Source organism: Chelmon rostratus, chromosome 16 (assembly GCF_017976325.1).
Source record: "Chelmon rostratus isolate fCheRos1 chromosome 16, fCheRos1.pri, whole genome shotgun sequence".
NCBI classification, from domain to species: Eukaryota; Metazoa; Chordata; class Actinopteri; order Chaetodontiformes; family Chaetodontidae; genus Chelmon; species Chelmon rostratus.
In genome coordinates, this window is record NC_055673.1 from 8,171,171 (window position 1) to 8,199,103 (window position 27,933).

The following is a 27,933-nucleotide window of genomic DNA, read 5'->3' on the forward strand; positions in this document are numbered from 1 at the left end:
AATGGTGCGTGACCTGAGATGCCCTCTTTGCTCTGTCTCTTAAGAGCTTTAAGGTAATTTTTGTTCGCTTGCCCAAATAGAAAGTTGATGTTTGCAACCTTCCTCACAATAGTAATCCCGAATCATGACACCACTGACAACTATGTCAAAAACGTGAAAACGAAGTGAAAACAGTCTAAACTTAGACTTCATACTGAATCCATAATGGAATGGAAATTATTCTATTAACGTTTACTTGAAATTGTACCTGACCAGTATTTTTAAAGAATATGAGTCGCATTTTTTTTTCTTACCGTTGAGGTCCCAAACGGCTTCCATCACACAAGATTACCCAGTAGCCGTTGACGGCTCTTTAGGTGACGGATCGAGCTCAGTATTACAATTTTCTTTTCCCCTTTTCATTTATTTTTGGAAAAAAGAAAAGGAGTGCAAGTAAGCTGAATATCTTCTACCTATATAGTACTAATAATTTCTAATAATAGTGCGATCTACCGCAGAGACCTTGTGTGTTTGACTATGCAGGAGGATAACGTTGCTTAGCTAGCTGGGTCACTTGCTAGAAAGCTACGCGATAGCATAGCTAACCTCATTCTGCGTTACAACCTCGAGACAAGTCGGGACAAGACCAGGTCAGTGGCCGGAAAATTTTGCATGTTTTATGCAAACACCGTTTAGTAATATTGTATCATATTAGAAAATAACATCATTACTATTAGGCACAGAATTGGCCTACCAGAGAGGATGTTTAGTGTAGGGGCAGTATTTTTTTTTTAAGACAGTGGCTGGTCTTGGTTGTTGTTGCTAGCTAGCTAATGTTAGCCAAACTAAGATAATGAGCTAGACCTAAGTGTTAGCCAACCTTTGTCATATCAAATGATTAAATGATTACGTGTTATAGCTTTGTGAAAATATCTAGTTATAGTGGCTGCTAATTTAGCTTGTTAAATATATGAGATAACGTTTGGTTGCTCTCGATCCAAGACTGTACGTTGCTAGATTAATATTAAAAGAAAAACGTTAGCGCAGGTTGTTTGCCTGGAATAACGTAACACTGAAGCTTTTCGGGTAGCTTTGGCTAATACAGTGTCAGTTTACGATACACTGACGTGAGTCAGACTGAATATTTGTTTCGATCGATGTCTTTCAAAACAATCAACACTACTCTGCCTATATCGCCCATCACTTTATATAATTGCCGTATGGTGGCAAGTTGGCTTCGTTAGAGCTAATATTTATGCTACAAAACCGGTGTATGTTAATGTTAATATGCACCGGGCCTATCTCCACCGCCATTTTGTTTTGTTCTCCTAATAAAATCTTTTTTCTGCTTTACCCTGTGCATACTACGAAGCATAGATAAGCAACATCGTCGGTTGAAAACATCCACTAGGGATGTCAGTGTGTGATTCTAAACGTAGCACCCCACAGAGTTGAAGAGCATTACGCTAATGTTACCGCAAGGTGTTGAAAATGCATTATGAAACGTCAACGCAGTCCCCCTCCCAACGCGAACACTGAGGCCCCGTGTTAGCCTGCTAACGTTTGTTAGCACCACAATTAAGATATCGTCTGCGTCGGTAACTTCGGCAGTTTGGGGTTTATATCCTTGATGCTAATTGTGATTGCTGCTGTCGTAGCTACCAGTTGATTTCGCTCAAAGAGAGTCATTGAACTAGCTGTATGTGGGCAGTGCTTATCGTTAGCTTTAGCAACACAAGGCCCCGTTGTGCTATACGTTGCTGCAGTTATGGTTTGGTAGTGTAGCTGCTGGCCCCCGTTAATCCCCATACAACATGTAGTTGACCAGCCATCCCACGACCTAATTTTCTAATCTCGTCTGGCTGTTGAGGCACGGTGCCGTGCTGCTGCTCTGTAGTCAGTCTGCTTGTTTCATCAGTGCACAGTAGACGCAGTTGGCTTTGTTTTTGACTCTTTTAGGGTTGTTTTCATTGTGGTTTCATATTCATCCCTCTTTGAATTTGTTGGTTTGGCTAACATAGTTACCGTGCACCACTGTTGTTTATCACATTGGTCGTGTGAGCCTTGCTGTATTCAAGTAGACTAGTTATCCAGGTTTAACGTTTCTGAAGACTGATGGAGCTTTTATGACATGGAATTCCATTAATTATCCACTGGTCAGTATTATAACAATGCAACACAGCCTCATGCTTCACGTCTTTGTTTAGTTCTGAAAGGTTTCTTTTGATCATGGACCATTTGGATTTTCTTACGCCATTTCTCAACTTCATTTAAATATATTGAATGGAACAACTAATGTTATTTGTAGCATAATAATCCAGGAGAATCATTTTCTGTCTGTATTTGTTCCTAATGGGAGTTGGGCAGAGTTGGGGGCTGGGTGCAGTGGTTAAACCTGCTGGATACAGCCAAATCATTCTGGACAGATGTCTGCGCAGTGTGTTTTATTGATGTGCAGTAAAATGAGTTCAAGCTAAAGGCCTGGCAGTTGCCATGGAGCCAACCCTGTCTCAAGGCAAGGCATAGAAGAATATCATTTATAATGTGTTGCCATAGAAACCATGGTTCAGCTTTTTCCCCCCCTTTCTTTTGTACAGTGTTTACTGTGATGAGGTGTTTAGTCATACACTGTACTAAGTCTGCTCACACATTAAACTGTATTTATGCTGAATCTGCCCTAAATGGCATTTGTGTGAAGATAACATCAGTTTTTAAAACAGTGCCAAAATTATCCCATTACTTAACCAAATGTCCACCTGCTAAGAAGCTGGAGCAGAACAAGAATTAATGGAGTGAAATGCTGCATGACTGTTGATGCTGCCATGATAACTCTTACACGCCATGCTGAGTGTTTTGTCGTGTGCATGCGTGCGTGCGTGCATGTGTAACAACAGGTCACCCCCAAATACCAGAATGGTAGCTTTAGGTAGTCATTCACTGGTCTTAACAGATGTATTTATTTTATGTATTTAATTGTTATTATTTTTTCAGTTAAACATGCTCTGTTATTACTGTGTTGACACTTTCATGTCTGTGATGCTGCTCCCTGTGACAAAGCCAAGGGACAACAACACACCTGGTCCGATTGAAATTTTCAACACATATAATTCTTCATATAACCCTAAACTGCTAAGATTTTGTAAATTCACAGATTGTTTGGCAAGATTAGTGGCGTGCCAAAATGTGTTTACCAAACTGGCCCACATTGATTGCCAAAGTTAGTCTTTGAAACTTATGCTTTCATTAAAAGATGGGTTTTAAGTGTATATATTTAAGTGTATATATTTAAAGTGCACAATGTATAGAAACAGGAAACTTATATAGTTTTATTGACTGTCTGTGTGATTTACAGGGTTCAAAGGAGATAACAGTGTCTCTCATTGGGTTAAGGATTGCTAATTTGTTGAAATGGAGGAATGTTTAGTCTGTGATACAGAGGGTAAATATTTTCTAAGAAAAAATTTAGAAAATGTTGCGTGGAGCGTCATTTGGTCTTACCACACAGGGTTGTGTGCCCATGAAAAGTGAGGCTGCCACACCTTAGTAGTAGCAGAAACCCCACTTTTAACATTGTTTTTCCCTTTGTGAGTATATGTCCCCCACTCGTCTACTATGTGTCATGACTGATTGTCTTGTAATATATCATGTTTCATAGAGCTGTGTGTTGTGATATTATTGTTTCTATGAGTAACACATTTTCTACACTCTTCTACTGTAAGTTACTGCATATGTACTTAATGATACCAAACACATCCAGCAAAGCACTGCACTGCCATCAAATCCAGAGCGCATGTATTCAGGGTGTTTTGATTTGTGAAACAGTTTCTGTTTTGCTAGTTGTTTTAAATGGATGCTTTCACAACCAACACTTTTACTCTCACTTTGTGTGTGTATCTGGTGTCAAATCTCTCTGTCTCGCTCTCATTCTGGCTGTCACTCTCCCCCAGTCTCAGGACTCACCATACTCAATGAGCGGACAGCGCAATGTCAGAGCGCTCTGGGCAAACTGCAAAGGGGAAGGAAGGCAAAACCAAGTATGCGTCTCTCAACCTGTTTGATACATACAAAGGAAAGAGCCTTGAAACACAAAAGCCTGTTGGTGAGTATCTTGGATCTGTCATGTTCAAACTGTCATTTTTTTTCAACACACATGCGGTTGATCAGGAGACTGCACAGGGTGTTTTATTTTGAAAATTTACCAGATTCTCTACAACGTTTCTGTGTCTGACTTCCTGTCTGTCTTGACCTGCTCTGTGCAGTTTGACATGCCAAAAATAGACTCCCCTGGTTTTCTCTGTGTAGCTGAGTGTCGATATGCTTCTGGGACACTTCTGATTTGGAGAAGCTATGCACCCAGTGGAAATGCACTCTATCACTGAAATGGCAGTGATCAACACTGTCATATGTGTGAAGGACAGAACGTGGACATTAAGCACCTGGTGGAAATTAGGGGTCATGGTCTTTCTTGACTTTCTACCCAGGGTATTCATTATTAAATTCTGCTAGATGGCTTTGTTTTGTGGCAAAGGTTATAACGGTTATTTTGTAAGTGATCAGATCTAGCCTAAGGTAGCAGATCTGCTACATCGCGGTTGGAATTGCTCATTGGTGTTGTGATTAAAAGTGCCTGGCTGTGCTGTGACAAGACACCAAGTACTGCAACTGTGATGCATTAGCCTACTGTCTCCCTAATTGCTGTGGTGCTGATTTCCAATACAGGAAATGGATGATATGCTGCATCTCTTAACTGCCTGCCAACCTGGTTTTGCTGATACTGTTAATATTATTCAGGGATCAGGAATATTTTCTACCCTTATTTAGAGGCCCTTGCACCTGTCTGAGAGAAAAAACATTTTCCATAATGGATGTGTCACAACTTAAGCCATATAGGAAGACATTATGCATGGTCTGGAGGGTGAATAGCTCTCGAGCCTTGGCTTGTCAGCTGAACCTTGGAGCCACTGAGCCTGACCTAAGACAGAGGCTTACTTGTGGACGCTGTTTGACTTCTGTGCTGAGTCCCCAGTGTATGTTTTATTCAGAAGCTCCCCACTAGATCTAAGCAGCTGTCCCTGTTTCTAAACTACAGACTTCCCCCCTCCTACATAGTGAAGCCATGCACTGCTGTGGTTTCTCTGAGCCTTAACAAAACAAATGAGGGATTGATGTTGAGCATAGCTTCACTTTTTAGAATCGGAAGGCTTTTCCATGCTCCTGTGAGCATCCATATCCTAATACTTCTCCATAAAGTATAGTTGAAGTGGGTTAACTGAAGGTTTTTAATAACATCTAGAAGTGCTTTTCTAATCCATATTTATCAGAATAATCGGACTGAAACTACCAAACCTCTTGCTTTGTCGGTTGTTCAGCATCCTAATTGTGTATCCAGCAAAGTAAGCAGCAAGCGTCATCCCTGTGATCAGGCTCCTCGTTGCACCCAGTAGATTTAATTGGTGTCAGATTTCAGTGGTCCATCTGTACTAATGACATCCTTTCTCTTCACCCATATCAGTTCCCCCCCGCCATGGCCTGCAGTCTCTTGGTAAAGTTGCCTCTGCACGGCGTATGCCACCCCCTGCCAACCTGCCCAGTCTGAAGGCGGAGAACAAAGGCAACGATCCCAACGTCTCGCTCGTTCCCAAAGACGGCACAGGATGGGCAAGCAAACAGGAACAAGCCGACCCAAAGAGGTAAGTAACTCCCCTTTAGCAACCAATCTATCCTACCCAATTTTAGACTTTCAGTTTTTAAAGTTACTACAGTTGGGTAGAAAAAAAACACTTTAAGATTTTCCTTATACTGAGGCTGTCTAATCTTATAAAATATCTGCCCTGTTTGTGACTTTTTTCTTCCTCTCAGTACCGATGCATTGTCAGCACCGCAGCCGGAATCGCAGCAGCCTGTGGCTTCACCGACACCTGCACCGACCCGCCCGAGAACCCCGCCAGCTTCAGAGGTACTGACAGAATTAAAGTCATACTCTTGTCATGGAGATTTGTAGCAGCCATAGTTTACATATCATACTTTTCTCTTTTCCAGGCTCTGGCCCCAGCTTCAACCCAGGCCGTAGGGGCAAGGTCCTGGGCACAGGCCAGTGTTACACATGGAACACAAGGGGATGGTGAGTTTTACTTTCTTTTTTTCTTTTTTTTTTTTAATCTCACATCATTTCTCTGGAATGAGCTATTAGTTACACATTTTCCCCTTTCTGAAAAAATGTTCTCCTTGTCTTCCTGTTCTGCAGGTGGAAAGGGATCAAACCAACCGTCGCCATTCTCTCGCGAGGAATTTCCCACCCTGCAGGCGGCTGGCGACCAGGACAAAGTTGGCAAAGAACAGGGCACTGCAGATCAGTGGTATGGGCCAGGACCAAGCCTCCGCCCCCAGAGTGAGTGTTGCCCACTTTATCTCCAATATTTGATCAAGTCATTTAATTGAGAGTCAGAAAACTGATCTCACAAGATTTGTTTTTAGGAGTATTGCCTATTTGTACACATGGTCTTTATTATGTAACAGACTTCAGATCTTGAGTACTGGTTTAGTTGATAACAAAGGGCAGCTGAGCAAGTACTTAAATAGCTATTAGTTAGCGAGTATACATAAAGTGTATTATTTTTTTCTTTATGCCTTGCTTGGTGTTGGTATGTGCTTGCCAACACCAAATTCAATTAGGGAATTTAATTAGGCAAAATAAAAAAGTTTCCCATTTCTTAACCTAAAATTTTGACAAAACTTAATCCATTCATAATGTTACGTCCAGACATGGGTCTCAGTTGAAAGGATGTGCCATCTTTCCAAAGTAATGGATTTGCATCTTGTCTAATTCCATTGAGTGCTCATAAACCTTAATAGCCACTCTGTCCTCTTCTGTGTTCACTGTCATCAGACGTTACAAGTTGGCGGGACGGTGGGGGCCGAGCCCTGGCGCCCACCCTGTCTGGGGAGGGGGCAGTGGAGGGTGGCACTGGTGGGGCTCTGGTGATGGATGGGGCAGCTGGGGTCCCTCCTCCGAACTCTCAGTCCCACGGGCCACCTAGGAACCCTCCCGCAGGCAGCTCTGCCTTGCCCCTGCCCCAGCCCCCTGTGGGTCCTGGGTTCCCACAATACAGAGGGATCATGCCTCCCTTCGTAAGTTTTCCTCTTACTTTTCCTTTTTTTGTAATTTCAGGGTCCAATTATTGTAACATATTCTGATTGCAATATTGTAACATTATTTTGCAAAATTGTCCAGTGCTGCTCTTTGTATTCATTACATTTTTTTCTTTCACTGGGCCTCCTGTATGAATTCCTGATTGTAAAGAATTTCTATCTGAACCTGATCTCTGTGTTATTATTTCTGTTTATGTATTCATTATTGTTTGTTATGTTTTTTTAAGATGTATCCTCCCTACCTGCCCTTTCCGGCCCCCTATGGCCCTCAGGGGCCCTACAGGTACCCTGCACCTGGGGAAGGGGCTGCTCCAAGGTATGTTCTTTGCCAAAATCAGAAAGCAGTATTCTTACTTTATGACAGTTTTTTCACCAGTCTTTTGTCAGTGGGTAAAAAAAAAAGACTTCATTCACATGTACACAGGTATTTTTTAAAATGGAGGTTTTCTTCCCTCATTCTCCAAAAAAATCCTGTTCAAACAAGCAATGCCAAAAGGCCAAAATGCATAGAAAAGGCTCTTTTTTTTTTGGGTCACACAACATATTGCTTACAAAAGAACCCCCTCCCTTTGCTCAGGTTCTCTCGTGGGCAGGGTGGTCCTGACAACAGACCTCCAGGTGGCCCACGTGACGCAGGCGGAGAGGTGGTGAAGCGACCCTCTATCCTAAAGCAGGATGACCTGAAGGAGCTAGACGAGCTGGACCATGACGGAGACGAGGGCTGGGCAGGTAAAAAAAAAAAAAAAAGAATGCAAATAAACAACATATAGATAGGGTTGGCTATGGAGAACCTGCTTGATTTGGAACTAGATCAAAATCTACAGAAAAAAGTGGTTCCTGATTGGATCCTGAGTGGTTAATTTCACACTGCAGAAAAACTAAGAAGGGAAAATGACAAATATGTCATGATAAAAGCACTCAAGAACAATTCTAGAGTTGTTTAGAAGAATACAGAAATGATCAAAATCTTAACACTGAGTGAGTGCTAGGTTATGTACATGTAATTGATCTTCAATCACATTTAATTCACACAACAGCATTAAGAAAATCACGTGAATGCATAAAACTAACGACTGGTTATGTTGTGTGCGTGGCATTTAGATGACACAGGTATAGAACTTTTTAGGACTGAAACATTTTCAGTTAATTTAGAGCACAGCTGTAGTGAACTAGAACTGCAGAGACAAGTCCCATTTAGTTTTGACATTAAAGTAGCCTAATGGATTGTATGTTGATTTAGTGCTTATGCTGTTAATGTTTAAGGAGGTGATGACATAGTGGTACTGGATGAGATTGATGTTTTCTAATGTTGCAGATGTTTCTGCATATCATATTTCCTGCTGATCCAAGCAGGGGTGTTCCAGTCACTACAGTCAGCTCAGAGGAGGAGGAGGGCGGAGTGGAGGATCAGGTTTATCAAAGTGAAGGATGATGAATAGTGTATAACATGTTAGTGTTGGGTGGTATGATGGTATATACAGTACAACAGCTGAAACATGTCCACCGGTAGATTTGGCAATACTGTTTTTACTGTGGGAGCTGTCTCTTAAGCTGTATTTACACACTGTCATTCTCAGTGTGTGTACTGCTACCCTGCTATACAGTGAGTTAGTGGGCGTGTTCATGACATTGCACAGAGTGTAGCTGCTCCATACTCTTTACTGCTCGCCTGTATATTGCTTCCAATTCTTTTGTTGATATTTACATTGTGGATACGTCCAAATACACATAGTATTGATACACTAAAACATCATTGCGCATGTGACGCAGCTCAGTTAAATGAATTTATTGAAAAATGACTTGGATATCATAATATAAAATGCCATACAACGTGATAGAAGATTTTGGCCATGTCACCCACCTTTATGATATAGTATAAATCCTAATGTTTGGTACAAACATGGCTTTGATGTCGTTTTTTCTTTTTCTTTAACAGGAGCTCATGAGGAAATTGATTACTCCGCCAAGTTGAAGTTCAGTGATGATGAAGGAGATGAAGAGGGGGAAGAGGAAAGAACCGAAAGCGGCAGTGACTCGCGGTATGTTACCTAAGTTCTGTGTGTGATAACTTAAAATTATGACAGTATAGTTTTTTGTCTTAAAAAAGTAATACTGTACTTTATTTGAAATAACTTGTTTTTCCTCTTGTCCTCAGTGAGCAGCAGAGGCCCCAGGATGCCGCCCCTGCAACCTCGCGGTCTCGAGCCTCTGACAGTGGTGGAGACTCCCGCCACACCCCTCCCTCTCATGCTGACAATGGCTCCCAACCCCCCTCCAGCAAGCCAGGATGGGCCGAGGAGGGAGGCAGTGGCTGGGGAGGCCAAGGACCACCATCCAACTACCAGGTAGAGGTGATGAACAGCAGCAACAGGGTGTTGCTCAGACAGGCCATTAAGATGCTGTTAAAAGATGTAAAGTCCTGATTTACAACACAGAACAATTTGTGCATACTGTTCAGTAAAGACTGATTTGTGGGCAGAGATGTGTTAGTGTGTGCATTTTGTTAGTGTAGATTATTGTGGTGCAGCATGGCTAACTGTGTCTGCCTGTATACAGGGGCGCAGGCCTGGATTGGGTGGTCCCCGGGAGCAGCCCTCCCCCCCACCTGGGCCGCTCCTCGGACAAGGGCCTTACTCCTTTTACCGACAGGTAGACATCCGGATAGGGCCTCATAGACAAATCATTTCTATCATTATCTCATCCTCCGCCCACAGGTCTTATGGATAAGTCATCTTTAGTTTTACATTTGTTTTTTGCCACTTGAGTTCTACTGCAGTTGTTTTTATCATTCATAGAACTTTTTTTCTCAACAAGATTGCAGTGATGTCATTTTGAGTTTAAAACTGTATAATAAATTGCAATATATTCTCTAACTGTTCAGGACCGGCCCCACAACCAGGGTGCCTCTCTAGTCCCAGGGAAACCTGGCCCCACCCAGCTTCAGCCAGCAGCAGGAGGCCCTACTCCTCCTCCCCAGCCGGGCCTGCTGGTCCACGGGGCCCAGGGGGATGATGAAGATGAGACGTGGCGTCAGCGCAGGAAGCAATCCTCCACCGAGATCTCCGCTGCAGTGGAGCGAGCCCGTCGTCGCCGTGAGGAGGAAGAACGTAGGATGGAGGAGGAGAGGCGTGCAGCCTGTGCAGAGAAGCTAAAGAGGCTGGATGAGAAGCAGCAACAGCAGCAGGGCAGCAACATAGGGGGTGGTGGTAGCAGCAGTAAAACTCCCAGCCTTGATGGGAACTCAACGGCTGCCACAGCAGGCAGCCCTAGTCCATCTATTTCAGCCTCTTCCCCCAACATCAGCCAGCCCCCATCCCCTTGTGTTGACCCTGAGGAACCCCCAGTGCTGGCTGTCCAGCCAGGGCCCAGTCCTGGAGTTGGTGACCGACAGCGAGCCAGCAGCAACAGCAGCTATGACTCCAGTGCAGGTGAGTTTCTCGGGTACACATGATCAGTGATGACTGGTCTGAAGCATTTGGATCACTGACATGTGATTTGGTTTTCTGATGTGTTTAGTATGGCAGTTCAAATAAAGCTTCCACCTCATGGTTATGGCCCCTGATTCAACCCTACAACCTGCTTTCTTGGTTCAGATGCCCAACAGTGTCCCCAGCCAGCTGTGTCACAGCCACAGCAGCCCACACTGGAGGTACCTTTAGCGGGAGAAAATAAGGAGGAGACCATTGGCAGTCCTCACATTCGTGGAGGAAGTGGAGGTGAAAGAGGAGTCGACCCAGTGAAGATTGAGAATATTGGAGGGGGAGCAGGTCGTCAAGCCGGTGGTCCTCCTGGCCAGGGTTACTCAAAATACCAGAAGTCTCTTCCACCACGATTTCAGAGGCAGCAGCAGGTTAGGACTTGTCTGTTTTTTTAAGAACAGGTTGAATGGTTGTTGTAGACAAAAATAACTGCCACATTTTCCAGTGGGGCATATATGGCTACCAGTGGTTGCATGCCTTAATAGAAATGTCTGATATTTCTAAACTTTAACGTGCTTGGTTGTATGTTTTCTGTTTCACGTTTATTTCTCTTCAGGAGCAGCTTCTGAAGCAGCAGCAGCAATGGCAGCAGCAGCAACAACAGCAGCAGCACAGCCAGGCATCACAAAGCCAGCTGTCTCCTCAGCCTCAGGCTCCGCAGGGTCCTTCACCAGGTTCCACACCACAATCGGGTCCTGGCCCCAAGCAAGGTGGACCCCTGTATCAGCCCAGCAACATGGTTCGACCCCCACCCCTGCCTATGAATTTTGACCCTCGCTGGATGATGATGCCCTACATGGACCCTCGCATGATCCAGGGCCGCCCTCCGCCAATGGACTACTATGCAGCTGGCATGCACCCGTCAGGTGAGTGGATTATCAGCTCAATCAATATGGAGACTCCCTAAAGAGTGTTGTGTGCTTGACACCTAAAGGACCTATCTAACCTATTGACCAAATTTTTGCCTTAACCCAAAGATTAAACCTAGTGGAATTGCAACTTCAAACTGAAATGATTTATTATTTTTTTCTTAGTTTTTTGTGATGATGGATTTATGAAGCTACACTAAAGCTCAGTTCAGACCAAAGATTCACAAAGGAACAAAACAATTTTAGAACATTCCAGGTAAAAGTTGCAGTGATTTTAACTGGCCTGTATCAGATCAAGTCAAGTTGGCAGATGGCATCATCTGTGACTCAGCTTGTCAAGACCAGTAGCTGGTTTAAGAAGGCACGTCACCTGTTTCAACAGCCAATCAAGTCAGTTACAAACTGTCAGCTGGTCAAACACCTCATTAATTCATTTGAGGAACAGTCATGTCTGTTTGACTCAAACCTTAAAATTTTCCTGCTAAACTGACAACTTCACTGCTAATCTGTTCTTCTGCTCTGCCGCAAAAATCTGAAAAGAAAAAGAAAATAAGCCACCTAAGTTTAAAAATAAGAAGTCATCTTTAACTTGTGGTTAAAGATAATAACTTAAACCTCAGTCTCCTGGGTGAAAGTCCTGTATTTAACCTTTTAATCCACCACAAATTGCTCCATACTTGGAATTTGTCCCAGCAGTGTACCATAGTACACCTGACTTAATCAAGGCCTTTGGTGAGAAAGTCCTGAAGGCAGACTTCTCCCATAAGCATTGAAACAGGCTTAAGAGGCAGACTAGATCAGTTTAATGTAAATAGGTGTCAGCCCATATATGCAGATCATAGGAAAACAATGTGCACTTGGTCAGGGAGTTAGCAGAAATGTGCACTGCCACCTCCTGCAAAACCATGTCCATCTGGGTGAAATGTCAAGATTTTAGGGAGTCCCAGTCATTGTCATCAATCACCTAATAAAACAAAACAATACTACTGTATTATAAAACATAGTTTATGTGTATGGTGGGCCAGTGCAGTGGCACGCAGGCTGAAGTGATTACTGTGTAGTCACATTGATGATTTCGCCAACTATATGTCAATATGTCTTTTGTTGACAACATCTGTTCAGATATTTTCTTGAAAAAAATTTCTTCACTCTGCCAGGGCTTATTGGGCGTGAGCGGTCTGATTCGGGGGGGTCTGGTTCGGACCCCTTTGATAGGCAGCAACAGCATCCAGGGCACCCTCATCGTGGGACCCCCCCTATGGATCCTAAACTGGCCTGGGGGCCGGAAGTATTCCCTGGAGGAGGGGAGGGCCGTGGGCTAGCATCCCCCCTCAGGCAGAAGCAGGCATTGGAGGATGATGATGGAGCCAAAGGACCCAGGTATGGATATAAAAGTCAGTCTGGGGGAGATGTAAGTTTAATATATTGAAGGCGAATAAAAAACATTTTGGATGCATAACTCGTAATCATCATCATTATACTGCAAAGTTAGAGTTTTACTTTCTCATGTCTTTGTTTTCCTGCCTTCAAGTGTTTACTAAATCATCTATTGTTCATACTGAGAACAGCATTTTAAGTTTTTTAAAAGTGGTACTTGTTCAATTTCATTGCTTTCAAATGTGCAGGTGTTTATGATACTGTGTTCAACCTGTATATACTGTATATGCTCAAAATACCCCCAAGTGCAAGGGAAAAATATTTTTTCTTTGTGATACAAGTGAAATTACACTTAAATTTTAGGATTTTTTCCATCTTCTTTATCTTAGGAGCGACACTCCTCCACACCGCATGAGAGAGGGTGGATTGGGACCCATCCAGCAGCCCAGCTCCAATTCTGGGACATCCAATCAGACTCCACCTCCTGTTGGCACTCAAGTTGGGGCGCAGGGAGGCAGCCACCACCCTCATCACTACATGAGTGGGCGGGGCAACTACAGCAACTTCCCTGACCAGGGTGCAAGGATACTTCCCCACCAACAGCAGCAGAGGGCAGGTGAAAGGGGAAACCAGCCACATGGCTTCGCCCACCAGGATGAAGGGCCTCCCCGAGGATCTCAGCAGGGCCAGATATGGGGAGCCCCACACCCTCACTACGATCGCAACGGTAGAGCTGATCTCCCCCCTGTTGAGAACAACTCTCACCTCCACCACCATCACAGCCACCACCCTCAGCAGCCACACTTCCCTCTCCACCCCCATAAGCCTGAGAACAGTCGTGACAGAGTTGTTGATGCTTCTGGTAAGAAGACAGACTCCTCTCCCCCAATCCATCAACCTTCCCTGTCATCTTCATGCTCTTCCTCCTCCTCTTCTTCTACCAGAGAAGATGGGAATGTCAAAGTTGCCCTGCATCATCACCCATCCCAGAGAGAGAGTGAAGCCGGTATCGGTCACAGTCTTGGTGAAAGAGTCAACAGTGGCAGCACTGGCAGTAGCGGCCATGTGAAGCAGGAGAAAACGGGCCCAGCATATGCTCCCCATTCCTCCATGACCTCTAGCCCACCTCCCTCTCAACATGGCAGTCATACTCAGCAGCAGCAGCAGCATCCCCATCCTAAATCAAACCAAAGAGGGGGACGGGAGCACAAGACAGAGACCCAGTGGGGCCCACGGCCTGGCAGCAGCAACACGGGTGGAGGTTCCTCTCATGGTAGAAGGGCCAACAATGCAGGAGGTGGGAACAACTCCCGTGGAGGGGAGGACTGCTCCAACACTGCACTAGACCACAAACCCTCCAACCAGACTGGAGGCAGCAATGCCAACAAGAGGGCCGGCCCGATTAAGAAGCCGGTGCTGAAGGAAATGAAGAGAGAGGGGGGTGATGTGGATGGAGCAGACAAAATAAGCGTAGGCTTCGGGAAAGATAAAGAGCAAGATGGTGGCCAACCCACCTCCATGAAGCAGGAAGCCTCCTCTGTCTCCCAGAACACATCAGCTCTATCTAAAGATGAGTCAGCCCAGACAGCCAAACCCAGGAATGGAGGAAAAGAACGATCCTCAGGAGGAGGTGGGGGAGGGTCAGGTAGAGGGCCCAAAGATGTAGACACCACCTCTTCAGGATTTTCAGGGTCCTCCTCCAGGAGAGACAGGGACCGCTCCTTTGAGAGAGGAGGCAGTACCTCCCACCACCATGGAGTGCCTGCCAAAGGCAGCAGAGCCAGTCGCGGACGAGGAGGAGAGTTCTTCGGGCGTGGCCGAGGTTACCGTGGCACCTACACGGCCACTGCTGGGCCCAGTGGTGGCAGTCGAGGCAGGATGGGTGGCAGGAGCGGAAGAGATTACCGCTCATCTGTTGCCAGTGGCCACCACCATGAGTCCAAGGCTGAGGGGGGTGGTGGCAGGCATGGTCAAGATCGGTCCCAGCATAACCCAGCCAGGGCCAGGAACCGAAGTGAAACCCGCAGTGAGGGTTCAGAATATGAGGAAATCCCTAAGAGAAGGAGGGAGAGAGGTTCAGAGACTGGCAGTGAGAGTGGTGCAAGTGACCTTGGTCATTCAGACAAAGATGAAAACCAGAAACCCAACACCAAGAATGGCTCCGATCACACCAACACCACTAGCAGCAGTAGCATGTCATCTGCTCCACCCAGAGGTTCCCAGGCCCGGGTCTTCACTCCCAGAGGTGTGCCCTCTAGGAGGGGAAGGGGTGGAGGTAGTGGTGGAGGAAATATCTACAGGGGCAGTGGCAATGTCGGAGGAACACCTGGAGGACACAGAGTTGGACCCAGCTCAGCCTCTCATGGACCCTCAAAGTCATCAGCCACAGGCCGAAAGCAACAAGGCCCGCCACAAACATCTGGACCCAAAGACTTGGGCAGGGGAGGCAATGGAGGAGAGAAGAAAGACAAGATAGCTGATGTGAGCCAAGCTCAAAGTCAGGGGTCCAATCCCCCTCAGCCGTCTTTGCCCACTGCAACTCCGGCCACTCTAGGTTCCACTGAAAATGGAGGTGTTGTGACCCAGCAAACTTCAACCAACCCTACATCAAACTCTGGAGGGCCAAATGCACTCCCTCTTCCCACTAGCCGTGGGTTTCCTCCCAGTGGGTTTGAGCGGCCACCTAGACGTCGCCGCCACGGGCGTTCCCAGCATCAGCAGGACAAGCCGCCTCGCTTTCGCAGATTGAAGGAACGAGAGAATGCCGCACGTATCAACGGAGGAGTGGGAGTCATTGGGGGAGGAAGGCCCTCCTCTCCTTCCCTGAATTCAGTTCAGGACAGTAACGGAGCCCCCATCTCTGCTCCCATGCCAAGCAATCCCCAAAATGCTAATCACAACACCACAGTAACAACCAACAATAACAGTGGTGGTGGGCATCTTAGCAATTCAAACAGCCACCACCATCACCACTACAACCAGGGCAATGCTGGGCAGACCCACGCCCAGCACCACCACAGCCATGGAGCAAAATCCCCTGACTTCACCAATCAGAACTCAGACCAGGCCAACGAGGAGTGGGAGACCGCCTCTGAGAGCAGCGACTTCACGGAGTTCCGAGACAGGGAAGGAGGAGGGAAGTCGTACTCCTCTCACCATCCCCACCACCTGGGAAGGGGAGGAGGGGGCGGCGGAGGAGGAATTGTGGTCGAGCGCGAGATGACGGGAAAAGAGCCCTCAGCGAATAAAAGAAGCTTCTCAAGCCAGCGTCCTGGCATGGAGCGACAGAACCGCAGGGTCAACGCTGGAGGAGCTGGAGGCGGAGGGGGAGGAAGGGGCCCACGAGGCCCGCCTGGTGGTGGCTCCAGTGGGCCCAGTAATGGAGGTGGCAACCGCGGGGAGAAGCGTGGCAACTGGCCCTCCCCAAAAAATAGGAAGTGATGGAATGTTTCAAAACATTTCAGATGAACCCCACCCACATTAAAACCACCCTCTTACATCTTAATCCTTTTTTGCTAATTATTTCATGGCTTATCTGTTGGCATCCCTAAACATATTTGTGTATTGTACAGTATATGGAGATAATATTCACATTCACTTTAAGCCCACCCCCACCCCACCACGGTCATCTCTTTCCCTTTGCATCAATCTACTATCTACCGTCCGTTATTGTAAATTTCTCCGTTTGTTCCGTCTTGCTCTCCGTTCAGTTGTGCCCCCCCCCCCTCCCCCCCTCGTACCTTCCCGCAAGAATCTCACCCCAGTTGGATTTGACAAGCATGTGGTTCTGCAGTGGAGGTGCACGTGGTTTTGACAGAAGACATTCACACAAAGCTCCATACACACTCACATATACAAGCACAAATATGACATCTTTACAAACACATGGAACACATGCAGTCGTGTGAGTGCTAAGAGAAAATGTGGGATGAAATTGGAAAAAATGTTTGGATTGGGCTAATTTTTATATTTATGTACCTGTGTATATTTCTACCACACTTTGGCCTTGGGTGGTATTCAGTAGTGCAGTTCTGCATTACCTCCCTCACAAAGGGAAAGAGTGCAGCTTCATCTTTTAACGAGAACAATGTAACATAAGACTTTTTTTTTTTCTCTTTGTGTCTTTTTTTTCTTTTTCTTTTTTTTTTTGGCCTCGTGTTAGTTAAGTTTCAGCCTCTTGAAAATGTTAGGGGCATGTGTTATTTCTTCTAAAAAGCAGGTCATTAAAATACCTTTTTACTAAATTCTCCAATTCCTCCTCCTGCTGACTTTCTGGTCTCTTGCAAAACGTGTCTGATTACTGTGATAATACCCATTGAAGTACTACTGCTCAGTGCTCACCTACACTCGCATTGATTTGTCTTTAATATCAATGTTTCTGCTGCTTGTTCAGATAGACGGTGTGATTTTTTTTTTTTCTTTTTTAAACCCCTAAGTTGTTGACCTGCTCTGACATTTCATTAGCTATTGGTTGGTCCTTTTTAGGAAGTAAAGGATTTGTCAGCCTTATCGTAGTAACATCCGTACATGCAGAAGTTCTGCACATAAATTCAAAGTTATCCTAAGGACAATAGTTTTACTTTCTCATCCACGAGTTTTGTTTACCCTATGAAGACTGTATTGATAGCTTGATGGCTTTATTTAACAACCATTATTTCCTCATTGACTTCCATTTTTATGGAATGAAAATGTAGGTCATGATGGAATAAAGAAAAAAGTTTGACCTTCATAAAATTGTTTATGCTTCAATAGGTAATGGATTATGTTCTAATAAGCACTCCCTGTTATAGAATCAAGTGGTTGCTGTTCTTTTTGTCTCCCTCTATCTCCTTTCCTTTTCTTTCCTTTCTTTTCTGTTTCTTTTTTAATCGTTTTTGGGCAAGTTACATGTGATGCAACAGGACAGGTACTCTGTCTGGGCCCAGAGTACAGAGCTAGGCCGAGTGTTGTACTCTTATACCCCCTCCTCTGTGCTCCTGTGGAGACTCGGCACGCCAAGAAGGACTACTACCAAGAGCTCCTTGTCTGAGGAAGTATTTTTCAAAGTGTGTGTTCTCGGGATGACTGTTTTCAGTAGACGGTGGCAACCAGTAGCCCACGCTGATTGAGTTCAGGACAATGCTGAAAGGGTGATGAAAGTGTCACGCAAGTCATCTTCTACAGTTCACACGGTTTCAAAGATTTCCCTCGCAACAAATAATGCCGACCTGGAGTGTCGAGGAAATATCGGGATTGATGTAGGATCACACTCATAAACATAGTTTGTATCATACACAAAAGACATATAATGGCACACAGCTTGAAAAAAAAAAAAAAATGGCCGAAGACAACATCCAGTGTGAACTACATCGATTTATACATCTGCATCAATTCTGTCACTGCTGTAAGTTGGGGTTTGTTTGATACTGACAACAGTTTGAAGATCGTCTCTGGGATGTTGTGAGTAGGGCATTTGATGATTTGTGCATGTGGCTGCGTGCTTGTGTGTATGTGTGTGGCATGTGTGCGTTTTCTGGTGTCTGTAATAACTCGGGAAGGGGTGGGGACCAGAGGGTTAACATGAATGGCAAGCACTTTCTGCCTTGTTTGCCCACACTTGATTTAACCGATATTATTAAGACAATTCTACTGTTTCTTAAATACATCCACATATATACATTCAGCTGTGTGTACATGTTCATCATCCAAATGAAGAACATGCAGTGGAGAACTTCACCGGTTTATTTTAGTGTGAGTGTGCGTGTGCGTGTGTGTGTGTGTGTAATTTAAGCATACATTCTTCAGCAGGCAAGTGAAGTTGGACATACTTTCTTTTTCACTGACTTCTTAGCATGAATACACACCCATGGGTGCAGCTTGCCTTGCCTGTTACTGGTTTATACATTGATAGCTGTACACTTAACACTGGCTCAAAGAGTCCTTCATCCCTCCTTAAATCTTAATGTTGATGTGCGCATTATTTTATGTACCCATGTTAAAAGAAAACAAAAGTAGTGTATTCCAGAAAAAATACTCAAAGATTGTACTGTTTCCAAATACCAAGGTACCTGGAGTGGTTCAAACTGTTTTTAGCATTTATGGTTTTATTAATGGAACCGTAATATACACACATGTATGTATATTGGTATGTATCTAAGTTTTGTCTACCCCAACTTACATTCCCACAAACAAATGTTGCCATTTTTAGTTCAAGGGAGCAATGTACAAGCAGAGAAGTGTCTTACTATAATAAAGTTATACAGAGAAGGCAAAGTTAAATAAACTACTTTTGATTTAATGGAAAAAGTAATTGCATGTCTCATTCTTCTTTGTAGATGGAGTGGAAGATTTTCAAAAAATTGAGCTATGGCCCCAATTAAAAAAAGCAAACTGGGACTACATGTAAAACAGTTTTACAAAGTGTTCCTGAATCCATGTAGTAACATCCTTTATCCAATCATGTGTTCACAAGGTGGTGAACCTCTCTTGTGAACGACCGAGCCTTTCCAGGATGCTCCTTTCATACTCAGTCATGATACTATCACCTGTTACCAATCAACCTGTTTACCTGTGGAATGATCCAAACAGGTGTTTTTGGAGCGTTACACAACTTTCCCAGTCTTTTGTCGCTCCTGTCCCGACTTGTCTGAAACATGTTGCTGCATCAAATTCAGAATAAGCAGACATTTACAAAAATTAATACATATGATGAGGTCAGACATTAAATATATTGTCTTTGTACTGTTTCCAGTTGAGATAGTGTCAAAAATGAATGATCACATTCTGTTTGGTTTTACGCAGCGTCCCAGCTTCTTTGGAATCAGGGTTGTAGACAGAAAACCTGTTTCACTGCAAATGTTTTGACATGTCGTGGTAGGGAAAGCAGAGGTGTGACTAACCAGTAATGGTTTAAGTCAATGCATGGTACACCTAAATGGAATGCAGAGTTAATGTTACTGGTTAAACCTGTGCGGGACAAATGATGTTCTGATAAAGGGAATGTTTTGAACTTTTTTCCGTCATTCGTTTTTCAAGTAAAAACTATTTTGTAGACATTATAATTAGTTCATCTTATCAGGTTACTACACATCACATTAGGAATATTGGAAGACTGCTGGCATGTTTTAGTTTACCTGTTTTCGATTTGCTGCAGTTTTTATATGGTATTACTGACAACAATTTCCCAGAGTATTCTATTCATTCAGATATTTTCTATGGAGCTCTTTCTCTCAGTTCAATTTTCATGTGATAGATATTTGTTCACAGTGGATATTTAGTCATCTTTTTATTGCTCCACAGTAATACCAGTCTGTTTAAGTGGGAGGTGTATCTGGAAGTTCAGAGTTGTCTGCCAGGCAAACTATGTATTCACATGTTATGTTGTCAGAAAATCAGACTTGTGAGAAGGCCGAAAGCAAACCTGGACGCTGTGAAAATGATCATGTGCATTTATTTCCTTGCAAAGGTTTCTGTTCGACAACTGACTCTGACTTCCCTGATGACAGAGCTTCACATGGGCACATAATGTAGAATATACATAACTTAAATATAGTACATGAAATAAAATAGAATAATATAGGTTCTGTTATCAGGTGTCTTATTGGATGGAACCACAGATACAAACCAGTTGCAGGAAGCAGACATCTTTAGTCCTTTAAATAATATGTAATACTCGTAATAAAATATGGGGGGCAGCAGTGCACCATCGGCGCTGTGCGCTGTGTACGAGTCACAGGAGGAAGAGGAAGAACGTAACCTAGAGCGTAAACTGGGAGGTGGTGTCCATCTTATTTACACCGGTGAGCTTGCTAAATTTTTGATCTGTCGAGTTTTTCTTGAGTACAAAAGTTGAACGCCGGGTAAGTTGGTGGAATGACTGGCGTTATTGCTTTGAGGCGTGTAAAATCGGAGGTAGGGGTAGCTCCAGAGAGACCGAATCTTTATCATGAGGCCTGTTTGTAACGATGCGCCATATTGAATTTCATTTTGTGTCCTAGTTGCTAGCGGGATTTAGCTTAGCCAGCTAACGCTGGTTACAATAAACGTTTGTCCTCGCGTTTAACTACACCGTATATTTAAGGCTGGGTTCAACACAAAAAACATATGTTTTCGACGGATTCTAGGCTAAAAATAACGTATTGCTTAATGTTAATGAAACTAGCAGTGTTGAGGAGATAGCGCTAGTTAGGCAGTTAGCCTAGCCTTTATCAGATTTGGAAATAGCTAACCCTTTATACAGTTTTCGTAAAGTTACTCTTATCATGTCAAAGTCTTATAATTTCACAGTTTTGTTTTTGAACAAAAGCTAACATTGAAAAAATACTGGAAAAGAATCTGAACTAGTGGAAGGTATTGAATGTGACACTGGACAATTTTCTAATAATATTATGTTAAGAGTGTGAATCAAGTGTTGATGTATGTTAATTTGTTAGTTTATGGATCATAAGTCAGTATTTTCACCTTTTTTTTTAAAGGTCTTTAAAGATGAGTAGTTCAGAGGAAGTGTCATGGATTTCCTGGTTCTGTGGGCTGAGGGGTAATGAATTTTTCTGTGAGGTGAGTTGCCTTATTTTCTCAGATCTGTCTGTGAATAGCGATTGTTGCCGTGTATGTAGAAACAAATCAAAATTAATTTAAAATAACTGGACTTGCTGTTGTTAAGCAGAACTTTCAAAGTGTGCAACTCCACAGTATTTAAATTAAAGTGAGCTCTTTACACTCCATATTGATGTGTTTTTCCACTTACTGTTATTTTCACTAGACACACAGGGACACAGCCAGATCAGACCCTGATCTGTATACCATATATCACTTTACATATTTCAGTCCCAGTTCTGCTCATAAAACTTGTTCCAGGAAAAATGTGAATGAGCTTACGTGGTGGTAGGAAAATTAAATGACCAAAAAACACAAATTACTCTTGAGAGGTTTCATCCATAAAAGTTAATACAAACCTTATTAAGCAGTCACGCTGCACCCTTGAGTTTAATTACCCTGTATTAACTTTGCATTTTGTCATGTTGCACTTGCTTGACACTTTTTTCTAAGCTTAGAAGATTTTTTACCAACCATTGAGTTTGAATTTTCAACATAATTTCAGTAACATGGTTCTAGATCAGGGCTAAGTCAGACCGTGCTTTAACTGCTTGAAAATAGGTTCATTTAAAGTTTAGCTTAAAACAAAACTGTCATGCCCATATGTACATTTGAAGAGTTACTGATTGTTGTAATTATTAGTCCTGTTCATATTGGCCCTGAAGCGATTACTCCAGTTTAAGACTGTGGATTTTTAACCCATCTCATACACTTGCATCACATTTTGAAGGGATGTTGTCATCACTAGTGTATATATAGAAGGAATGATTGCAGCTCTTTCAGTGTACTTTTTGGCATCAACTTTATGTTATTATTTCAGTTAAATGGCATGCTAGGTCTTAATGAATAAAAGTTTTCTCATCTGACTAAAGGTGGACGAGGACTACATTCAGGACAAGTTCAACCTGACAGGACTCAATGAGCAAGTTCCGCACTACCGCCAGGCCCTAGACATGATCCTGGACCTTGAACCAGGTCTGTATATTATGTTCGTGCCTCCACACTCTCAAAGTTAATCAAGCACTGGTTACCACCCTCAGTGTTGAGTAAATTAAGTGCATTGTTTGAAACTGTGTAATTGTCTAGAGGAGAGAGAGAATAACATCAGCAGAAAAAGCCTTAGGCTGCTTTAAAACTGAATGGAGAGTTTAAATGTTGATCTACATCTTCATTTACCAGCTAACATGTGTAATGTAAAGATCTTGAGGTAATTAAATGAGCTACAGGTGTTTCATTCAGGAGATTTTCATCAGTGATCCTGACTGTAATATGTGCGGCTCTTTCAGTCTGTCATGTTGAGCACTGTTGCACATCCAATAAATAAAGATGAGAGTGAACGTCTGATCGCAGCATTCTCTTGTTTTAAGGCTGTTTCGCCTGCTCAGCTGCGGTGCAGGTTTCTTCTCTCCTTTTCACACGATTACTCACTGTAACACCCAGCAGTACAGGGTTTTTTCCCCTCTAAGCTGTTGTACAGTTTCACAGGATCTGTAAAACCATGTGATTTATTTCAGCTGTGCTTCAGATCTTCTGTTGTCTGTGTTCTGTTCCCTTTCAAGGATTAGAAAATGTTTAGAAAACTACCGAGTCCTTATTCTGCCCCTAAAGAAAGAAATAAAAATACATCTCAGAAGAGTACTCTCTCGCTCTTGTATTTTCAGTATTACTTTTCCTTCTAAAAATCTTTCTCAGCACTGCTGTTCATCTCAAAAGAAATGTGGACACCAACAATGTTCTCTTTTCCCTTCTGCCTGCAGATGAGGAGCTGGAGGACAATCCCAACCAGAGTGACCTGATCGAGCAGGCGGCTGAGATGCTGTATGGCCTCATTCACGCACGCTACATCCTGACTAACAGAGGCATCGCACAGATGGTAGGCTCCAGCTGAATCAGCAAAATCCACTGCTCATGTCTGCATTAGGGAAGCTCTTTTTCCATCTTTCTTAAGGGGCTGGAAAATGATTTACGCCATGTCAGTTTAAACACTGGTGCTGACTATAAATTCAGTAAAAGGGCTGGCGATGCTGGATTTTTGTGGCATGAATAGGAAAAAAAAAAAAACCTGGGTTGCACTCATTTACAATAGTTAGATACTTTATTCATCTCCAAAGAGAAATAAGTGCCTGTCAGTCACAGTTGCAGCAGCTCAGTACCTGTAACACTGGGTTTATACTTGATGCAGGCGGTTAGCAACAGTCCTGTCATAGATTTATTACCACGTAGGTTTATATTTATAGCTCAGTGTCAGATTTCATCAGCTGAAAACACCGTTGAAACACTAAATGGATGTATCGTATTATGTATTGATTGTATTCCCAACAATAAACTAACAAACAGAAACTTACAGTATTGGACAGTCATAAAAAAAAAAATACCCCTGCCACAGCTGATGCTTGTGACATTACATTTTTAATGACACTGTGTCAGAGAGGGAGAGATCCTACTCTGGATTTTTTTAAAGATTGTTGTTGATGTTTTGTATCAGATTGTATTATATGTAAAAAATTACTTTAATTTATATCAAATTCTAATAAAGATGCAGCGTTGTTTCACAGACTGAACACACCTCTGCAGTTAGAGCCATTTATATTACTGTTTATTATTTTTATTATTGGCTTATATTAGAGCCAATATTATATGCACATCTTGTCTTTTCACCAATCACACATTGTAATCTCACTAATGTTAGAATTTTTTTAGAGTTTAAAGGGATATGAGATGTCGTGATTTGTAGCCGGTGTAAGCTCCCTTTAAAAGACTTGTGCAATGAGAATTGTTTGCCTAAATTTATTTTTAATGACTCTTGATGTGCTGATGTATGACTTGCAGTTGGAGAAGTATCAACAAGGAGATTTTGGCTACTGCCCCCGGGTGTATTGTGAGAATCAGCCTATGCTTCCTATCGGTGAGTAAAAAGATCATTTCAAAATTTTCATTCTTAACAATACATCCATGCTTTAACAGGCGTTACTTATATTTAGCACAAGATGGGTTAAAACAGCACGAGATGGTTAATGACTATTAAATGTTGTGGTATAGTTCATGATTGTAATAAACATGTTGTCACCATAGGTGTCACATTGTCCCTTTGCTTGTAACTTTGTAAAAATGAATTTTTTGCTGGGGGAGAGAGTTGTTTATGGATTCAGCTGCTGTCTGTTCTGTCATGGCTTGCATATGTAAAATATCTACAACTGCTCAGCGCTGACAGGCTGCTCTATTAGAGTGGACTGATATTTAGTTTTGGGAATCTCTTTACACACAATACGTAGCCCTTTTTTTTTTTTAGCAATTAATTTCACTAATTTTCCAGTTCATTTGAAATATTGTGCTCTACTTTGTTATTTTTTTTCAGGAATTTCTGGCCACAGTAGATTTTTGTTAGATATATGATAAAAATCAATGCAAGGTGAAAATACCAGGAAGGAACTGGGAAGATTTCTTACAGTGCAAGCAGTGTCTCTATCTTGGGTATAGTAGAACTAATTATATTCATATCTAAGCCAGTTTTTTTCTTCCTTTGTCCCTCCTCCTCTTCTTCCTCAGGTCTGTCAGACATCCCAGGGGAGGCCATGGTGAAACTGTACTGTCCCAAATGTATGGATGTCTACACACCCAAATCCTCCAGGCACCACCACACAGATGGAGCCTATTTTGGCACTGGCTTCCCCCACATGCTCTTCATGGTTCACCCCGAGTACAGGCCCAAGAGGCCCGCCAACCAGTTTGTCCCAAGGTTTGTACGGCTAAAGGAGGTGCTCACTGTGTTGCACTGCAGCAGTTATTTATCTGCACTGCAGCCTGTTATAGGGGTCTACAACCCCACTTTCAAAAAATGTTGGGACATAAATAAAAAAAAGAGTGCAAACAAATTGGGTTGACTGACAACCGTTTTTACAGAGTGTTTCCAAACCCACATAGCAATATCCTTTATACAATCACATGTTTCTTAAAGTGGCGAACTTCGCCCCATCCTTGCTTGTGAAAGGGATTTAAAAACAGGCAGTGCAGGGCCCAGACTTGCATGCAGAGCTAAGGGGCTACAACTGCAAAGGTGCAGTCTCCTCGACGCTTTGATCTTTATCTTGGGACAACCAGAAGCTGTCAGCTGTGGTCAGAGTGATCTTGATGGGCCGTGTTGTCGTGAAAGGTCAGAGGGAGATGTTGGAGCTAACCCATTTAATTATTTGTTGGTCAGCAGTAAATCTTAAAATCAATCCTGAAAGGTAAAGGGAGCCAGTAAGTGGAGACCACTAGAAGGGAAAAGTGCTCTCGCTTGCTTTTTGCTGTTAAAAGACAAGCTGCAGCATTCTGGACCTACTGCAAGCATGAGAGGGAGGCTCACAGCTGGCTAACAGCAACATAACACACATTACAGTCGTCAAGTTGGGTTGAGATGAAAGCATGTAAATGATAAAATGGACTTTAGATAAGAGGCTGAGCTGGAAAATGTTCGCTTTAATCACTAAGTTTATATGTTGGTCCAGTTTAAAATCACTGTCCATTACCACACCCACATTTTTAACAGTGGGTTTTACATGTGGTCCCAGGGCATCACTGCCCCCTCCCTAAGAGCAAACCACTGGTCACAGTGTCAACAGCCCCATCCAGTCCAGTCTGCGGCTGTTGCAGTTCTGTGCTGTTGTTCATATTTGTAGCGTTTGTGCTCCTTGGGACTTTTCCTCATGTTTGTTAAGCAATCTGAACAGAGGCCAGAAGAAATGCTCACATGTGTTTGTACACCTTGTTGTACAGGCTGTACGGGTTCAAGATCCACCCCATGGCCTACCAGCTGCAGCTGCAAGCAGCCTCCAGCTTCAAGAGCCCCGTCAAGGCCATCCGCTAGAGCGTCCAGGACGGAGGAGGAGGAGGAAGAAGATCCGTAGAGAGAGAAGACAGGAAGAATTATCATCAGAAGGGGAGGGGGTCACCTGCATTTTAGCTTTTTTGTCATTTTAAGCTTTTCAGATGCCCCCTCCCCACCCTGAAGACTGTATTATTTTGGTTTAGATTAGGGCGAATGGAAAAAGTGTAAAGATTTTTGAGCGTGATCGAGACAAAAAAAACGCACAGCCATGATCTTAATCACAAACACACACACACACACACACACACACACACACACACACACACACACACATACATTAAGAAAGAAAAGATAACTGCATCCATACACTTGGGATTCCATGCACGTACCTTACCAAACTCATCAGTGCCAAAAACAGGAGGGGAAGTAAGAGGCTCCACGCTGCCACACGCACGTGGAAACGGTGTAACCGGTGGGCGACGCTACAGGGAACTAAAAGCCTTTTAACTCCAGGGATGTTGGATGGAAAGCTGAACAAAGTGCAGTAGCTGGGTCAGTTTTCACCTGCGGCTCTGTGTTTGTTCTGTATTTGGCACAGTTTGGTAACGGGTGGTGGTAAACCCCTCCGTCATTGGAAGCCCCCTCTCCCCATTAGCCCCTCCCCGGTGCATGTACACTCAGGCTGGCATTCGCAGAGACAGTTTGGACGGTGGCGACGGGTGTTTTTCTGTGTCACTCGTTTGGTTTCTTACACTTGCTCACTGGTTTGTCTGGTTTTTTTTTTTTTTTTTTTTTTTTTTTTTTTTTTTGGTGGTGTTGCACAAACGTGTTCTGTTGAATTTGCCTTAAGATTCAGAGAAAACACCCAGATTGTTTTTTTTTTTCAAGAGGCACAAGCGAAATTAGTTAGTCTTTCTGCTGTTCGAGGAGGGGAAGTAGAAATAGATAAACGTGACTTTCCGAATCGTTCGGACAATTGTAATCAGCCTGTGTCATTTCTCCAGCTGTCTGTGCGCGTGTCAAACAACCGTCTGTATTGGTGAAAATATAACCTGTGCTACATTTTTGCAAGACGTGTGCCCCCCCCCGCCCCGCTGTAGCGGGCTTAGCTGCGTTTGTATTGTCACCACCCCTTCCTCATAGCTTCACCTCCCTTCAAAAAATGGTTGACATTTTTGGAAATTCTTTCTTTATGCTGGAGGGTAGATGAGAAGATCAGTACCACCCTTTGGCAAAAAAAAAGTGGTATCAGTCTTCTCTTCTTACTCCACCTGAAGGCGAGTATTTCCCAAAATGCCAAACTATTCCTGTAAAGATCAAGGAGAGTCAGAGAAAGAGGAATTTAGACAATCTGAATCCTTCAGCTCACTCCACCACTGCACTGATTCTACTGGTGTCTCTCCACAGCACAGTCTCATTATTTATGTTCAGGTTTAGAGACAGTCAGACCACCAGCTGCTTTTTTTTTTCTTCCCTCCTTGAAGCTGGGGCAGATACTCGGTTGCCCCCACCCTCCCACTCTCCACTTTATGTCTGTGTGACTGGAACAGAACGTTTTTGGATTTCACAACACGAGAGAAGAGGTATTTATGTGTCCAGATTTTAACTAATGTCTGTCTGTGTTGTTGTTGTCTTTCTGCGACTGTGGAAGGGTGAGCAGGATTCAGAATTCTCAATAAACTTCTATTTTCTTTTCATA

General features: G+C 43.4%; 2 protein-coding genes across 5 annotated transcripts; both read left to right on the forward strand.

Annotated features, from left to right (window-relative positions):
* The first annotated feature begins 309 nt into the window (after positions 1-309).
* On the forward strand, positions 310-18,180 carry prrc2a (proline-rich coiled-coil 2A). Of its 3 annotated transcripts, none has more exons than XM_041955269.1 (17): positions 310-432; positions 3,927-4,078; positions 5,492-5,669; positions 5,839-5,935; positions 6,019-6,100; positions 6,224-6,367; positions 6,866-7,107; positions 7,356-7,444; positions 7,706-7,857; positions 9,065-9,167; positions 9,284-9,473; positions 9,685-9,777; positions 10,010-10,556; positions 10,722-10,978; positions 11,164-11,473; positions 12,634-12,856; positions 13,243-18,180. In XM_041955269.1, exons 2-17 carry the CDS (start codon positions 3,964-3,966, stop codon positions 16,292-16,294), a joined length of 5,874 nt encoding a protein of 1,957 aa, XP_041811203.1. In that variant the 5' UTR covers positions 310-432; positions 3,927-3,963; the 3' UTR covers positions 16,295-18,180. The 3 variants fall into 3 exon arrangements, with proteins under 3 accessions (XP_041811203.1, XP_041811205.1, XP_041811204.1); XM_041955270.1 differs by lacking the exon at positions 310-432 and adding an exon at positions 527-629; XM_041955271.1 differs by lacking the exon at positions 9,685-9,777.
* Positions 18,181-20,576: 2,396 nt separating this feature from the next.
* Positions 20,577-27,931, forward strand: csnk2b (casein kinase 2, beta polypeptide). Of its 2 annotated transcripts, none has more exons than XM_041955428.1 (7): positions 20,577-20,631; positions 21,307-21,388; positions 22,300-22,402; positions 23,185-23,300; positions 24,257-24,332; positions 24,974-25,163; positions 26,183-27,931. In XM_041955428.1, the coding sequence occupies exons 2-7, from the start codon at positions 21,317-21,319 to the stop codon at positions 26,271-26,273; spliced, it is 648 nt and encodes a 215-aa protein (XP_041811362.1). In that variant the 5' UTR covers positions 20,577-20,631; positions 21,307-21,316; the 3' UTR covers positions 26,274-27,931. The 2 variants fall into 2 exon arrangements, with proteins under 2 accessions (XP_041811362.1, XP_041811363.1); XM_041955429.1 differs by having other exon boundaries at positions 20,590-20,691.
* The last annotated feature ends 2 nt before the right edge of the window (positions 27,932-27,933 follow it).

Coding starts and splice junctions, on each gene's coding strand:
- prrc2a (XM_041955269.1), top strand. CDS start 3,964: ATGTCAGAGCGCTCTGGGCAAACTGCAAAGGGGAAGGAAGGCAAAACC. Junction 5,670..5,838: donor GAACAAGCCGACCCAAAGAG/GTAAGTAACTCC, acceptor TCTTCCTCTCAG/TACCGATGCATTGTCAGCAC. Junction 6,368..6,865: donor ACCAAGCCTCCGCCCCCAGA/GTGAGTGTTGCC, acceptor CACTGTCATCAG/ACGTTACAAGTTGGCGGGAC.
- csnk2b (XM_041955428.1), top strand. CDS start 21,317: ATGAGTAGTTCAGAGGAAGTGTCATGGATTTCCTGGTTCTGTGGGCTG. Junction 21,389..22,299: donor GTAATGAATTTTTCTGTGAG/GTGAGTTGCCTT, acceptor ATCTGACTAAAG/GTGGACGAGGACTACATTCA. Junction 24,333..24,973: donor TCAGCCTATGCTTCCTATCG/GTGAGTAAAAAG, acceptor CTTCTTCCTCAG/GTCTGTCAGACATCCCAGGG.